This window comes from Epinephelus moara, chromosome 20 (assembly GCF_006386435.1).
Source record: "Epinephelus moara isolate mb chromosome 20, YSFRI_EMoa_1.0, whole genome shotgun sequence".
Taxonomy (NCBI): domain Eukaryota; kingdom Metazoa; phylum Chordata; class Actinopteri; order Perciformes; family Serranidae; genus Epinephelus; species Epinephelus moara.
In genome coordinates this window covers 28,189,987-28,206,934 of record NC_065525.1, presented here as the reverse complement: position 1 = coordinate 28,206,934, position 16,948 = coordinate 28,189,987, and the positions used below count along the sequence as shown (strand labels likewise).

Here is a 16,948-nt window from a genome sequence, read left to right as displayed (position 1 = left end):
CCTGAGCTTACCTGAGAAGGACTAAATGCACAAACCCACTGTTTTTAAATATCTCATGGAGAGAGACTCACTGCAGCTTGTTTTATGTTGTTCAGAAAATGTCGGCGTGCAGCCTCAATCTGTGGACGATAAACGAGGTGCAGACTTCCCTCTGTGTCACTGATAATGAGGAAATACAGTGAGTGCTGGACGGAGCAGTGAGTGACAACAACCCTGCCCATATTTAAGAATACTGTTTGCAGTGGAAACGCTAGGGTCTAGGTACCGTGTGTGAAGGGTTACTTTTGGCTCCAAAGGTACCATACTGAAAGTGTTTGGTGGCAATGGGGCTTTTGGCTACTCATAACTTTCCCTTGGGTGCTCTCAGTGTCATCTATAATATCCTTCCCTATTCATCGTCTTATGGAGCAGCTCTACACTTATACTTGATGGCAATACAAAGTTGAATTTCAGCACTCCAGTTTTTGGATTTGGGAGATTTGTTGACGTTAACTTTTATTTTTCAACCGTCTTAGACCATAGCACTAACTGTATATCAACTGAAAAATAATTCTGAAAATGGGCGTAGTTCCCCTTTAAACACATAAAACCAAGACTAGACCAAAATATCAATAAAGGGAAAATGGGCCATTTGATTTTTTTCCAAGGCTGAACCATTTGCTTTGGCAGGCATTAAAGACTGTGAGGCTGTGAGAAAAACTCAAAACAATCAATACTATAGCTTACTACTACAGGGCTCACGGCTCAGCTGTGCTGACACACTGCCGCTGTAGAGGCAGGGGGATCCCTCTCACAGAACAAATGTTACACCAGTCATGAAGACTGAGCTGTGTGTTACAAATGGCTGCAGTGTAGTTTGATCACACAGTGTTAAATCTGGTAACTTGGGACTGAGCTAACATGTAGAAGCTGTATTTGATTATTGAGAGTTTTTTTGGGGAATTGTAGGTTTGGGATAATAGAATGTGGAGAATACAGTTTGGTTTAATTAAAAACAAATCAATACTTTTACCTAATTTTGCTCCAAATTACATCAAAGATTTATCGACTCTTACGTTCCCTTAGATCAGCGGATGCAGCTCTGATTGTTGTTCCTCAATTTTGGCATGTAACCAAAGCTGATCAGGCCTTTACTGTTAGATCCCCCGTAACTATGCAACACTCTGCCTACTGAGATCACACACACGCTTCACATTAGCATCTTTTATATCCCATCTTAAAACTTTATTTTATAGAAAAGCATTCATGAATATTAATAAGTTGCGAGGTTTTATCCTCCCTACTTGGCCATTTTCTTCCACTTTCTTTAAACTTTGCTTTATCCCCCAGTGTTTTTATGTTTTTATGATCACTTTGTTGTTCATATTTTATTTTACTGGCTTTTATCTGCCATTTTTTTCCCTGAAAAGCACTTTGTAACCTTGTTAAGAAAAGTTATACAAATGATTTTTTATTATTATTACACTTTAAAAATGAGATTTCTCCACCATACCACTCTGCCTTTCTCTCTTTTGTCATGTTGTTTTCATTTGTCTGTTTGAATTTGTAGTTTATTTGTTTTATTGGCGTTAACTCTAGGGCCCTAATGTGCCTCTTTTATCGCCTTACTATTGTTTTTTGGCAGATTTATATGACATTTTTATGGAATATGAGGCATTTTATCATTAATAATACAGTCAATTTATGTGGTATCTCGACATGCCCCTTTATTTCATATTGATATTTAGTTAAAACGTAGTCCTATCCTGGTTTATCTGCAAGGTCACTGGTCTCATCTCAAGGTCAACCACACAGAGTTACAGACATGCAGACCTCCAATCAGGCTCTCATGAGAGAGAAAGCCCTGTCTTGTTCATGTTGTTGCTATGTGAGGAGACACTGGAGTGAGTGCTGTGATCTGTTCAGTCCTCAGAAGGTCACAGTAACACAGGTTGCAGTTGGGTCTGTCTCTTTACTTTTGTTTATCAATCTGTGTCTGCGCTGGTATTCTGGGGAGTAGTCTGGCATCTGTCATAGATGCAAATACCATCTGCTTTCTTGCAGCTCAGCACGCCTCTCCTCTTCCCACTGTGCTGATGTTTATTGAGGACTGATGGCAGGGCTGTGCGCGCCAACCCCTATAACATGTCATCGAACTACCGGGCAAATGCATTTCTTCCGCTGGGCCGATAAATAAATAAGTAAGCAGCTCTTATATGGCCAGTCCCATTTAAAAATTTTATCTCTCCCATTCCTGCCTGTTAATTTAGAGATGTAGGTCAGTTGATAGCGCTGCAGAGGAGGCAAGGTTTCTGCATAAATAAAACACTGCCACCTTGTGGTTGAAAAGGTGAATGACTGAGCTGTACCACACCAGCTAGGGACCACATTAGTGCATTGTTCACCTCAGCCTATGCATGTAAATAAACAACCATGAACTACTTTTGACAAGATTCCAGTCTTGCAGCCTTCAAACAAAATGGCTACCTTTCACGTCGTCTTTACATCATAAGCCAAACAATGATTTGCACAGTTCAAACATATCAAATCTTCAAATCTGCACTGCAAGACGCTTTCTAATTTAGAAAGCAAACTTAATTTTCAGCTTTTTTGAGCTCCACAATGAGTAGTCAAAATGATACGACTGCAAAAATCACTGCAGTTTGATTAAAACAGTAATAGGCTGCATAAAATAACCAGTTAAATCAGCAATCCAATATTCCAGTCAAAGAAAAGTGAGAAATATTTTATCGCATTCAGACAATCAAAGCTGTATCTTCCCTATTATTCAACCCATCGCTTGCTGCATAAAAAAGTTCAGTGTTTGCAGGCTGTTCAAAGAATCAAAGAACTCTCGGCTTGCTCAAGAGGCTCCTGAATGACAAAGACCTCCAACGTCAACACATTCAACTAAACCACTACTGATGTCTTGCTCTGAGGCTGAGCAGCTGAGGGATCTGCTGATGAAGTATTTCTAAAAACCTGCAACATGTTTTTTTCAGTATCAGTTATTCTATTAAGTGTTTTTCAGTTAATCGATTAGTCATTTACACTAAAAAATTTCAGCATATAAATAAAAAATGCCCTCACCTTTATCCATAGTCTAAGCTCATGTCTTTAAATGGCTTCTTTTGTCCGTTACACAGGTTGAAAAACAGAGAAATGCAGTACATCCTCATATTTAGGAAGCTGGGACCGGAGAATATTTGGTGTTTTTGCTTGATGAATAACTTTAATGATAAATCGATGCTCAAAACCTTTGCCAGTTTAATTCAGCTAATTGACTATTGGAATAATGGCAGAGTCAGCATGGTCCATATTCATGAAGGAACTACTTTAAAGTCTCAATATTAACTTATTAGATGTGCAGCAATATGCCAAACAAGTACGGGTGGATCTCAGACTGATGTAATGGATTTAAAAACCTTTGTTCACAAGAGCTGCTGGCAAACTCACCGGAGAGTTGGTCGCTGTCTGTCTCTGTGTCTCCAGAGAGGAGATTGTTGGCCAGCGAGGAGCCCCAGGACGTTGAGGGGCTGCTGGTGGGATTGATAGGAGCATGCCTGTCGGCTCCAGAGGAGCTGGAGGCCTGACTCTCCAGCAGAGGCAGGGACATACAGTTGTCCTGACCACATGATCCTGCAACACACACAGAAAGTGATCAAAGTGGGAGTCTACAGCACTGACGTGATGTTATGAAAGTATAATATTGTTGCTTTTATTTCAAAGGCCATCCTGTCACATACTCAAACCATGATACTGGTTTCTTTAGTTATCATCAGGGGGAGAATGTAATTGCTTGTATGTTCAGATCAGTAAAATTTGCAGGTGATCACAGCAGTCTAGCTCCCTACTTAGCACTCTCGTGTTTCTGCTCTCATACATTATTAACGTATCTTTAAAATTCCTTTTTACCCTCTGATACTTGACACTAATGGGGAACAATAAGGCCTCTTGCTTTCCAAAAGCAACTGTGTTACTGATTAGGTTAGTTTTGTTTTTTTTATTAAAACATTTAAACTGACAGAAATGTGCAGACGAATAAATACTCTTTAGGGATACATTTTAAAAATTTCAGTGATAAATATTTATCCAATCTGCAGTTTTGTTATCATGGAGTTTGTTTTCACAGTGTTAGCAAAAGTAAAATAATGAAAATTGGCACAGATGCTAATAAACTAGCTAATTTTGATACAATGCAACCAACACAATATTATATGCTAAATGTTCCTCTAACAGTGTGGATGTTTACAAAGGGAATAATCAGCATGATGAGAAGAAAAATGGCTTAAAGCACGTTATAAATTCAGATCTACCATTACTGCATACATCCACTGAGCCATTACATTGCAGTAATTGCTTTTTTTTACATAATGAGGAGGCTCCCATTCTGAATCCTAAACAGGTCACTGCTTGGGTTAACCAAGTTAGCATACAATAATGCATTTTAATTTGTTTACAATGGAGAAACAACATCTACATTCAGGTTTTCATCCAGTGTGTGCTGATCCCTCCCTCATGTGTGCAGTCGGCTTCATTAAGACCAACAGGAAGGGCCGCGGGGCTGCGCTCAGAGTCCAAACAACATGACTCACCAACAGTCAGAGGTACTTTACATCTCAGAAATGATTCTCCGCAGGTTCAACAGCGACATCTCCCTTCAGCATTTCTTCTCAAAAGGAGCCCACAACAAAACAACACATGGCTGCCAGACATGCTGGTTTGTACAGTGCATTATTGAAATGCTGAATTTTAAATATGTCAGTTTGTGACAGCAATGGTACACATTACCAGAGGGCTGTGTAACCCACGCTTGAAAGAGTGGAGGCTGTTGTAATACAGTTGAAAATACAGCAATATGTTTGAGTGAATCCAAATAGGGTTAAACTAGTTCAGTCTATGTTAAGTGAGTAAGTGTAGCCTCTCAACTCCCTGTGGAGCTTCACTGACAAACACCATTAAAGGAATACTTAGGGACAAAATGACCATTTGTAAACCAATTAGTGACACAGTGTTACACTGAATTTGCATCACCCACTGGTTTATGAGCTGCCATTCTGAAGCCACAAGTTTGGCATTTCTGCCATCACCGTTTTGGTTTTTGGGAGCCGGGACTGACCATGTTTGGATGAGAGGGTGGAGCTGTGGATAAGCGAGGGAAGGATCTGACTCATAGACTGTACCAATGCCTTGTAGACAGGCAGGGCAACTCAAACTGGCCTGTCGTCCCTTGCTTTAAATATGTGTAACTTTAAGCCATGATAAACCGTAAATGGTACTGTACAGCTGTCATGAATGTCTTTTTGTGCCAGGCTGTAAACCTGTTTCTAGCTGCTGTAAAGTTGGGCATTTTAACATGGTGGTCTGTGGTTATCGACTGTTCTGGAGCCGGTCTCAAGAGGCTATTCGATGAGCTGCAATTTTTGGCGCTTCCACATTAGCTTCATTTTTTAAACTCAGATGTTGCTGCTTGTTTTTCTCACATGCCTCAACAGAAAACAATGAATATATTGATTTATTTATCAATAAGGGATCATGTTAAATAGCAAAACTATATCAAAACATCCCTTTACAAAGTCTCACACAACTCATGCAGTAAAATTCAAGTCTCATTTATCCAGCTGTATGTCCAGTGCTTCCCAAACACATGCATTTTCCATAAAACCTTACACTTAAAACTGAACTGAAAGTGAAACTTATCTATCCTTTCTTCAAAGCCAGACTACAAAACTAAGTTTTTTTTGTGAAAATGCATGTGTTTGGGAAGTACAGAGCAAGCAACTGGATAAATGAGACGTGTGAGAGTTTGTAAATGGATGTTTTAATCGTGTTTGCTCTCTGTTAAACCTGTTCCCCAGTCAATCAATAAATGTGTCTGCCCTTTTCCGTTGAGAATTGTGAGAAAAATTAATCCAAGGTAACACAGCATGACTAACTGATTTACAAATAATCATTGTGTGGGTGACGTATTACTTTGACGGATATAACTGCACGTCAGTGTCTAAGAAGTACCACTGATTTGGAAACTTCCTTATCTAGGTTACCAGCGCTATGTCTGTACAACTGGTCAGAAAAAAAACAACTTTCCCTGAAAAGTGCTTTGTCCATTACAGCTGTGCAGTCTAAGTGCTGTAGGCTAATATACTGTCCTAAGGATTTCAAAATTATGGAGACACGAGGTAGATCGATTGATGAGCAGGTACTTCCTGCTTCCTGGCACATTGATTATTTATTTAAACAAATACCTTTCAGAGCCCTGGGTCACTTATTTCCCCTCTCAAGTAACCGTGAATGTATGATGAGATACTGAGGAAAGTGTGACTCCATCCATTAATCATGTAGATATAATCTGTCCGAGCATGTGGTGTACAATAAGCGCCACAGCCACACTGTCTGGCAAATACTATTACCATGACTAAATTGCTACTTTGCAATAAGTGCCACAGACAAATCTTGGGTGACTAATAACCTTACAGGGTGGAATAATATAATCACTGTATGTGCACAAACACTTTACCATATGGTGATGTCAAAGGCTGATAGAGAAAATGTATTTAGTGTGAGTGCAGTCAGGTGGACATCTTCGCTGGCAACTTGTTAACTGAATAAAAAGGGCATCAGTGTTTATCACCTTAATACATATAAGCTAAAGGGGGCCCATATGCAGTCTGGAGGCCATTCATACTGCAGTATTTCCATTACATGATGGCTACTCCGACCTGGTGTGTGTCTCTCACATCACTTAAACAGCTTACATTAGTCAGCGGTGATCACTTAAGGCCACATAAATGTCTCCATGAAATCATAACACTCCTTTCTCCGTGTCTAATTCAATTTGTGCAGATAAAATGCTGGGTTCTTTCATGTGAAAAAAATGTTAAGATATGCCAAACAGCATTAAGAAGCAAACATTAGAAATAGTGCTGCAACACTGGAAAACTAAAGGAGATATATCAGTGAAGGAGTGGTTTGAAAATACTGTGACCTGACGTACTGATGAGTTGCACCCTTTCTTATAATCTGAGGTGTTAACTAGTGTACATAATGTAAAATACAATTTGATATTGTACAATGTAAAATATGTATCACGCACAAACATACATATACATATACATATTTATGTATATAATGCTCTGTCTTGGTTGTTTCTCCTCTGTTCCTGTTCCCTTTGTCCTGTCTTGTTGTAGTTTGCTGTGATTGTCCACCTTGTGGTGTATCTTATTGGTTGTATGTTTTATTTTGTTATCATTATTGTTTGTTTATTTGTTTGTTTTGTTTGCTGTGGTTTGTTTGAAAAACCAATAAAACAAAGTGAAAATTAGAGCCTTCAAATACATTCCTAAACAATGACCTTCCTTGTAAAACAGCACGCAAAAAATTGTGATCCCAAAAAAGATCATGACTTCTTGCAGGTAGTCGTGATACTGGGATTTCTAACTTCAATACAGTGACATGAAAAATATTGATATCCAATACCATTTTCAGTATCAATGAGAGAAACTGACACTGAGGGGATTACATTTAAAATGTGTATAAAGATAAATGTAATAAAGCTATAACATGAGAGCAACAACTTTCTGGCAGAAAACAGCAGAATGACTGTAAGAGTATTTCTGTAACTGTATAATATTTCAAATATTTAGAATCAATACAGATAAATTTATATTTTTGACAACACTACTCTCTTGGACCTGTCAAGTCCCCTAAAACGCCACAGAGAGAGTTGACTGTCACTGACAGAAAAGTGAAACTTGCAGTAGCTACTTTCTAAAGCTTTTGAGAGTTTCTCTTCTGCAGCTAGAAAATGAAAGTGAATATTGGTTTCCTACACAAGTAGGAATCACTCATATACGGGTTGTGTGTGAACTCCCTGGGAAGAAAACTGTGGAAATTTGACATAAATGCCCCCTCCTGCCCTGGAGAAATGAATTAGAGGCTGATATTATTGCCAACTTCCGTAGCCGAGGATCGGACCGCCAAGGCCCCCGCCTTGGTCTGCTGCCCGATCCACAATGCACCACTCCCTTCTGGATCCCTCTGCGGGTGGTGGGCCTACAGGGGGACGAGCCCATGTAGCCGGTTGGGGCTGGGCCCGGCCGGACCCCATGGGGGAAGGCCCGGCCACCAGGCGCTCGCCCACGGGCCCCAACCCCAGGCCTGGCTCTAGGGCGGGGCCCCGGTAACCCTCCAGGCCGGGTACACGTTCTCCTGTTGTTGTCTATCATGAAGGGTCTTTTGAACCGTTCTTCGTCTGACCCTTCGCCCAGAACCAATCTGCCATGGGAAACCCTACCAGGGGCAAAATGCCCCCGACAGCATAGCTCCTAGGGTCACTAGGGCACTCAGACTCCTCCACCACGATAAGGGGACGGTTCTCAGAGGAGGGTTATGGTTCTCGGAGGAGAACTGTAGAGACCGCTGATATTATTGTTTTGAAGAGGTTGTGGCCTGTTCATTTTTTTAAGATTGCACCATAGTAGAGATAAAACTAGATAACCTATGACATCTGATGGCACCGATTAGTCTGCTTGTCAGAAAGTGAGCTAAATAGCACTCCAAATTTAGGCTCAATTTTTGCGAGAGAACACCTGGCATGGACATTTTCAAGAGTCCCTTGAACTCTCACCTCAGGGAATCTGAATGAAAATGGGGTCTATGGGTACCCATGAGTGTGTAGAATCTTGTTCCTAGTAATTGTTTTGTGTCTTAAAATCAGTGTACTCCTTCAAATTAAAGCTGTATATTTGTCTTTTTAAGGAAAAGGACAACCAGCCTATTTGAGGACACAAACAATTAATCACCTAACATGTATAGATACATAACACATTAAAACAGGATTGTTGTGGAACTTAAAATGTTAACTGTACCGTTAATAGTCAAAATTCAACAGAGAGCGTTGACGGCCAATAACAGAATAGTGAAACTTGCAGTGGCCATTTACTAAAGCTGTTGAGAATTTATCTTCTGCAGCTAGAAAATAAAAGTGAATATTGGTTTCCTACTAAGGTAACACACAAATCCTTTTAAGTTGGGTTTTTTCCCCAACAGATTAATGAATGGTTAGAAAGTAGAAGAAGCAGTGGCATCCGCAGAAATTTTTCATAGGGGTCGTCAGACAGGGCCACAGAAAAATCAAAACCAAAAGTATGTGTTGTAGTACATAGGTTAGTTAAAAATATGTCAAAATGAGGAGTTGACAAATGGCATACTGATATAATTTGGTTTCTTATTTTACAGTTAATGTTACTTATTATCTGATGTGCATAGACTAATAATGGTACAGGTAACATTTTAAGCTCCACAACAATCCTGTTTTAATGTGTTATGTATCTACACATGTTAGGCACCAATTAACTGTTCTGCTAATACACTGGTTGTACTATGTCTTGAAAGACAAATATAACGCTTTAATTTGAAGGAGTACACTGATTGTAAGGGACAAAACATTTACTGGGAGCAAGCTTGTACAGACTCATGGGTGCCCATAGAACCTGTTTTCACTCAGAAACCCTGAGGTGAGAGTTCAAGAAACCCCTTCGAAGCCATGCCAGTTGTTCACTGGCGTTATTTATCCCACTTTCTGACAAGTTATTCAGACATGGCTGGTACCATCAGATGTCTTAGGTTGTCTAGTTTTACCTCTACCATGGTGCTATCTTAAAAAATTAGCAGGCCGCAACCTAATATCAGCCTCTAATTCATTTCTCCAGGGCAAGAGGGGGCATTTATGTCACAGTTTTCTTCCCAGGGAGTTCACACACAACTCCTATATTAGTCCACGGAAAGCGCCCTTTTTTTAAAGACAATTTTTTCAACTTCTCTGCTTTGCACACTGGTCATTAGTGAGGAGTGACCCAAACTATGGGGTGAGGGGGCACAAACTGAAGGATCCAAAACAGCTTCAAACGCTTGATGATTTATACTATGGTGAACACTTGACCCAGAATCCAGCAGAGCCACCACGTCACAATTTGCCCTTCTCAGAGTCTCTGCACACCACTGAACATTATCCACATGGCTCAACACTGATGAAAACACTGTCCTATTAGCTATCAGGGCATTAACCACAGTTTTTTGCATTTTCATCTTTGCCGTGGGCAGTGATGATTTAGAACAGCTAATAAAAGCCACAGCATTCATGCATTACATAGCTCATTAAACTGAAAGATGCTGGGCATGTTTGCTGGATTTCCCTAGAAAACAGTCACGCTCTTGTTTCTTCAGTCTGTGTCTGACCGCAGATGTTTCAGAACAAGATTACAATGTGCTTTCATGACATGTTGATGATAAAATAAACACCACATACCAAAGAGACACATGAAGTGCACTATGTCATTTTTCTCAATTTAATCTACTTCCCATTCATGGAAAAAGACATGAAGGAGGCACCCATGTGACACTTCATGAATTAATCAATTCTAGGGGATCAGTTGTCATCAAGTAGATTATAATACTGCATACTGAACTCTGCTGCTCTCATCACTTATACATGTGGAATTTACAGTATAAATAATACAGTTATAATGGCAAAAGTGTACTTTTTCCTGCAAGTATGTCACTCAGTTACACTTAAACAAACCTACTAGGGTAAATGACATAGTAGTCCATACCCAGATGACAGATCTAATTCAGTATTAGGCTAGTCTCATAGCTAGCTGCAGTTTTACTATCATACCTTTGATCAACTAACTCAGTGTGCCTCCTTCAGAAGTGAGTTAAACCTACCTGAGGAGCTGCCAAGACCCTGTGACACCTTGACTTCCATTGCATGAGCCTGCGCCTTCAGTGTAAGTCCCACATCAATAAGTGTCTGAGTGACAACTTGGACAACTACAAAGGGCTGTGCAATCTCATGATCCTGCCATTCCCACTGTGCAGCACTTTGAGCTGTGAAGTAGCCCGGGCTGTGCAGCGAAGATGGATGGGTGGAGTTTAGAGTGTTGTCGGGTAAAGCGGGGTACAACATTAAAACTCTCAGGTCTATTGATTGTAGAGTATTGATTGGACGGAACTGCTGTGTGGAGAATCACTCACTTCACATGGGAGCTTTTCTCGTTAGCCTAAAGTATGAGACTGACAACAAATAATAATCAGAGAAAACAGACACTCTCTTGGAGGGCATAAACACAATCTGCTATGTGATTACACTTGTGACACTTAGCCTATAGTATCGGTTATTTTGCGTATTTTTGTATTGTAATATTATTGGCAAGAAGTCTCACTTTAACTTCTATGCACTGTTTACCGTTTGTCTCGCACAATATAATATATGAATGCAGGACATCTCTATGATCAGCTATAATCTGATCTCTGCTGTAAGCATTGTGCTTGTTGTGAATGAATCGCACTTAAACCATCAGTATGATGTAGTCATGGATGTATTATATTATCATCGTTACCATGGTGATTATAACATTTGTTTCATCCTCCACACGGTGGTGCTGTTGGACCAGCTACTAAGGACCACAGTGGCGCATCCACCCATCACTTGTCACACTGAGCTACGTTCACAATCACGATACACAGACTAAAATTTAGTTGCGTTAAAACAAATTTTAACGCGGTAAAGTTCCTTAAAGTGTGTTATTATTAAGTTAACCCCAGTTTAATGATTCATTAAAACTCAGTTGTAGCCTCGCAGCGTCTTTCTAGCTGACATGACAGGATACTTTAGTGTTTGTAGCGTGCTAGCTGAAAACCGTAACGTTCTTGAACGTACCCTGACAGATTTGTCAGCCAGTTGAACTCTGACCAAAACAAACTCAGGCGGATAAATATTTGTCTTTGACATCGGACTTTAAAACAGACACTTTCCAAATGCTTAGACGACTGAACAAGAGGTGTGAGGGGAATTAATGTATTAGCTGGCTTGGAGAAGTAACTGCGCTTGTAGCTAGTGGTAGCTGAAGCCGTTAGCCGTTAGCTAGAACGCCAACGTTACCGCAAGCTAACAGAAGCCGTTAGCTAACGGTAACGTTATGCCAGACGACCCAACAACCACAGCCGTTGGGAGAAGAAGCTGTTGCCTCCGTTGCCTTAACTATCAGCCCAGCAGATTGACACTGGCTTACCTGCTAGTTAGGTAGCTAGTTAGGCTAAACATTGATAACTAATTTTATACGTTGCCTTTTTTACTGCCTGGGATAACAGCTCCAGTATGGGGATGTGCTTACCGTGCCTTGGTGGAGCAGCGGACGACGTTATTGTCACTCCAGATCCGGTAAGTTAATTTACTCAAACTTTTATCACCAGCTGTGTCACTTGACAAATCATAATGTCGCAAGGGTGTTACAACATTATATGCGATTTGACGTAAATTAATTGAACCTAACGGGACGTGAATGTAATCAATCATGTGTAGGACAGCAATAGGCCCTACTAGGTAATGTTCAGGAGGCGTTGCCTGTGTTTAGCTTCTGTAAACACTGGCATGTCAAGTATGCTCCAGGCCTCACACAGAGTACCAGCTAGCTTTATACTGAGACTGTCTGCTTACTGCTGGAGCTTACAGGCTTTCTGTTTTTTCCAGGAGACAAGGAGACGACAATTAGCTGAGGCCGCAGAGAAGAGACAAAAAGAGGTAACTAACTTATATTTTAAACACCGTAAAGACTGCGTTGTAATACACGTTGTTTTCCAGGTACATCTAGCTAAAACTAATGTATTGTCTTATAACATTTCTGCAATAAATTCTGTCATCACCAAGATGGGATTTATTGTAGGATGGACTTTGTACTGTTATGGAATTGTTTGTGTTATTTTATATTACTGCTCAATATAAGGCTGTCCAAATTCAAAATCAAAACACACCACAGCCTTCAAAATATCCAAAAAGCAACCAAACACTTACCTGAAACCGTTCATTCAAAAACTGATCATTAACCTTTACAAAGATAGGTTTTTTTTAGATTGCATTGGTTTTAGCTATACACTCACTGGTCACTATATTAGGTACACCTGTTCAACTGCTCATTAATGCAAATAGCTAATCAGTCAATCACGTGGCAGCAACTCAATGCATTTAGATATGTAGACATGGTCAAGACGATTTAAGTGACTTTGAGGGTGGCATGGTTGTTGGTGCCAGATGGGCTGGTCTGAGTATTTCAGATCTACTGGGATTTTCACGCACAACCATCTCTAGGGTTTACCACTGGTTACAACCAAGGTCTGCAGAAAACCATCTCTGAACCAATAACATGTTGAACCTTGAAGCAGATGGGCTACAGCAGCAGGAGACCACACCAGGTGCCACTCCTGTCAGCTAACAACAGGAAACTGAGGCTACAGTTCACACAGGCTTACCAAAACTGGACAATAGCAGAGTGGAAAATCGTTGCCTGGTGTGATGAGTCTCGATTTCTGCTGTGACATTCAGATGGTAGGGTCAGAATTTGGTGTAAACAACATGACAGCATGGATCCATCCTGCCTTGTGTCAACGGTTCAGGCTGGTGCTGGTGGTGGTGTAATGGTGTGGGGGATATTTTCTTGGCACACTTTGGGCCCCTTAATACCAACTGAGCATGGTTTAAACACCACAGCCTACCTGAGTATTGTTGCTGACCGTGTCCATCCCTTTATGACCACAGTGTACTCATCTTCTGATGGCTACTTCCAGCAGGATAACGCACCATGTCACAAAGCTCAAATCATCTCAAAGTGGTTTCTTGAACATGACAATAAGTTCACTGTACTCCAGTCGCCTCCACAGTCACCAGATCTCAATCCAATAGAGCACCTTTGGGATGTGATGGAACGGGAGATTCACTTCATGGATGTGAAGCCGACAAATCTGCAGCAACTGTGTGATGCTCTCATGTTAATATGGACCAAAATCTCCAAGGAATGTTTCCAGCACCTTGTTGAATCTATGCTGCGAAGAATTAACTCAGTTCTGAGGGCAAAAGGGGTCCAACCTGTTACTAGCAAGGTGTAACTAATAAAGTGGCTGGTGAGTTTAGATGTATCTAATAATTTGGTAAGAAAATGTTTGTATGACTGTGTAGCCTTCTGTTACATACATACACCCCAATCAAGGTAGATGCACATGACAGTGTAGTGAGTGATTTTTTTATTACACAGAAAAGCCACTTGCAAACCCGTAAGAGTCGTGCTAAAGTTTTAGCAAGGTAAGTAGACATTGAATCAGAATTGAAACTCTTCTTGGCCAGGTGAATCTTTTGGATTGGCTGGTATCTCAACAACCACGTTTCTGCTCCAAGTCACTGTTTTCTCGCAGACACCCTTCACATTCACACATTCACTATGCAGATGAAAGCACTGAGCTGTAACCCACAGTCACGTTTCAGCTAGCTGCTTCATCCTTCATCTGAGTTGCCTTATTTGGCAGTTGAATGTCCTTTTGCTAATTTGGACTGAACATGCTTTGTGCTTTTTAAAAAGGTTGTGGTGTTGATTTTGAAACACATGCATGTTTTTAAGACTGTTTATATGTGTGTTTTTTAACATATCAACAAGATAAAAAACACTTATGAAACTATTGACTTTACAATATGGCTGTTGCTTGATCATATTCCACTCTGTTTTTCAGACAACATACAGGGGTGTTAAAAATCCAGAAGCGGTCGAAAGAAAAAAGAAAAAACAGGAAGAAATGGAAAAACAGGCAATGACCACCTCAGTGTCTGGTGGTGGTGGCGGCGGGTTGAAGGTTAGTGTTGTGTTTGTCCTCAAGATGTGTGACTCTAGAACAACAGGAGGATCTTGAATTCATGTCATTCATGAGGTTTAGTGCAAGTTGAATAATCTTTTCTTTGTGAAACTCACAAAAGCAGCTGTAATCTGCTTTAAACCCAATAAGCAGTAACATCAGAATATTACACCAACTTAAGAAGACTAAGGGTGTTAAGGGTGGACCTGAGGATCATGTTTTTATTTTATCAGGCTGTTCTGGAGAGTGTTGTCAGGTATGGTATGTCAGTGTGGTTTGGGAATCTGAATGTGGAGTTAAAATCCAAACTTGCTCGTCTGGTTCAGACAGCCATGAAGGTCATGGGGAGGAAGGAACACCAATACTTCCAGACACTATATGAGCAGTCTGATCTCAGACAAGCACAGAGAATACTGTCTGACTATTTCCACATTCTCCACGCTGAGTATGAGCTTTAGATTAAAGTACAAAGTACATCGTATCGTAACCAAAATTTTCAGGCAACATCTAGTCTAATATGTTGATAAATATTATATTAATATATCAGTTATAACGATGTCTCAAAGACTGAAGATTGTTCTGATGATTTTCTCTTTGTTCTCCAGTGGCAGGTGGGCTGAAGAACATGAAGGTAACACCTGAAGTCTTGACTCTGAAGTCCAAAACAACATGAAGTATTGCGACAAGATGACTTGAAAGATGTTTGAACTGCTGTCCAGTTTTGTTTTTTCTTTTCTTTTTTGCCTAATTTATGATGTTATGAGACAAACGACTATATGCTTTATGCAAAACAATCTGAAGTGATTACAAACCAGAACAGCGGGACTTACCCCCTTGTTGCCAAGTTATACAAGCCAGTTTGGACCTTTGGACACGTCAGGGATGAAACAGAAATGTGCGAACATATACAGGTCCTGCTGTATTAGTTTTATTTGAAAGCTGATTAGACAGTTTTATGGCGACCAACATTATATAACACTAAATTAATATGATTATAAAGTCCAGCAGTATCTCTGCTGACTCGTCATATTAAGACAAAGCTGTCCTCAACACTTTTCACCTTTTACGCTACACTGCTTTTGGTTTTCATTGTCGAAGGTCAATATTTACTGTAAATCCACATTGGCCACATTACTTTTTGTACGACTTCTCAAAAAATCCGTTATGCAAATGAAGTAAAAGCAGTTTATGTTTACAAAATGTAAGTGTGCTTATTAGTATACAGTGAAAAGCATAGAGTTAATACTCATTTCACCTTATTTCAGGCTCTATTTGTTGGCAACACAAAGACTCGTGCAAACAGTGCTTGTTGGTATTTACTGAACCTGTAATGTGCTTTGCCTGTCTCTGGGGTGTTTTCGTGACCAGTGCAGTGTGCACGCACATGGGAGTCCCTTGTTGATGATGAAGGCAATGTGAGGTGTTGTTTCTTTGGCTCAACTGACCTGTTCTCGGTGCAGCGTCATTTAGTCACTAATTTGGTGATTGTCAAAATATGCAGCAGCTACAGATGCTGCTGAATAATGTAAAACAACACTTAAACATTCTTCAACCAGTAAAAAAAATTTAAAAAGGAGGTGCACAAGGATACGCCGTTAATTCCTTTGTGCATATGGCCTACTGTACTTTGCACTGGTCTTTGCCACTACTCCTTTAATAGAGCTGGGGGTTTTTTTTTATCTCTGCACAATTAGAGTTTGTTCCATTTGATTGCAACATATGCAAAACACTGATGTGATGCCTGCTTAATTTAAATCATATGAAATGTGTTTGTGAACTGCCATATTACATACAGAAGCTTTTGTTAGACATCTCTTTGCATGCAGTTTGTCAACATTTGGTGAACAGCAAACATGCCTGCTCACACTCCATGTTGGGAGAGATTCACGTAAACTATATAATGGAACCGGGAAGAAACTGAAGGAAGAGAGCAAGTGAAGTGTGTACAGTAGTGAAGTATTTACTTTGACTTGCTTAACTGAGTGCATTTCTTACAGCCTTCACTTGATCCTTAAATGCTTCCGGTGCTCTCGCCATTTTGTAGAAGAGGAAATCTAGCCAATGTTATTTGCTACAATAAATCACATTTCTGCTACTGATGTGTGGATTTCATTCGAACTACCATTATATAGAAAGATAATTCAAGTTTAGATGCAACATGCTGCATTTGAGACATACTGTTAACCTGCTAAAACATGTTACACTTAGTTATAGACTGATCTGTCAAATAATAACCAATATTTTTTAGTCTTGCATGTACTGAAAATCCAAAGCAGACTCCTCTTTAAGGTTTGGA

General features: G+C 40.1%; 2 protein-coding genes across 2 annotated transcripts in view; one reads left to right on the top strand and one right to left on the bottom strand.

Moving 5' to 3' along the window:
• ano3 (anoctamin 3) overlaps positions 1-10,833 on the bottom strand; it is a 61,306-nt gene extending 50,473 nt beyond the window's left edge. The window contains exons 1-2 of the mRNA XM_050074318.1: positions 10,705-10,833; positions 3,436-3,618 (exon numbers count right to left, since the gene is read on the bottom strand). Coding sequence (XP_049930275.1) covers positions 3,436-3,618; positions 10,705-10,744 — 223 coding nt within the window. The 5' untranslated portion in view covers positions 10,745-10,833. The remainder of the gene's footprint in view (positions 1-3,435; positions 3,619-10,704) is intronic.
• An 848-nt stretch (positions 10,834-11,681) lies between these two features.
• svip (small VCP interacting protein) lies at positions 11,682-16,747 on the top strand. The gene is made up of 4 exons (XM_050074369.1): positions 11,682-12,199; positions 12,509-12,559; positions 14,533-14,652; positions 15,258-16,747. Exons 1-4 carry the CDS (start codon positions 12,137-12,139, stop codon positions 15,270-15,272), a joined length of 249 nt encoding a protein of 82 aa, XP_049930326.1. The 5' UTR covers positions 11,682-12,136; the 3' UTR covers positions 15,273-16,747.
• Positions 16,748-16,948: the final 201 nt, after the last annotated feature.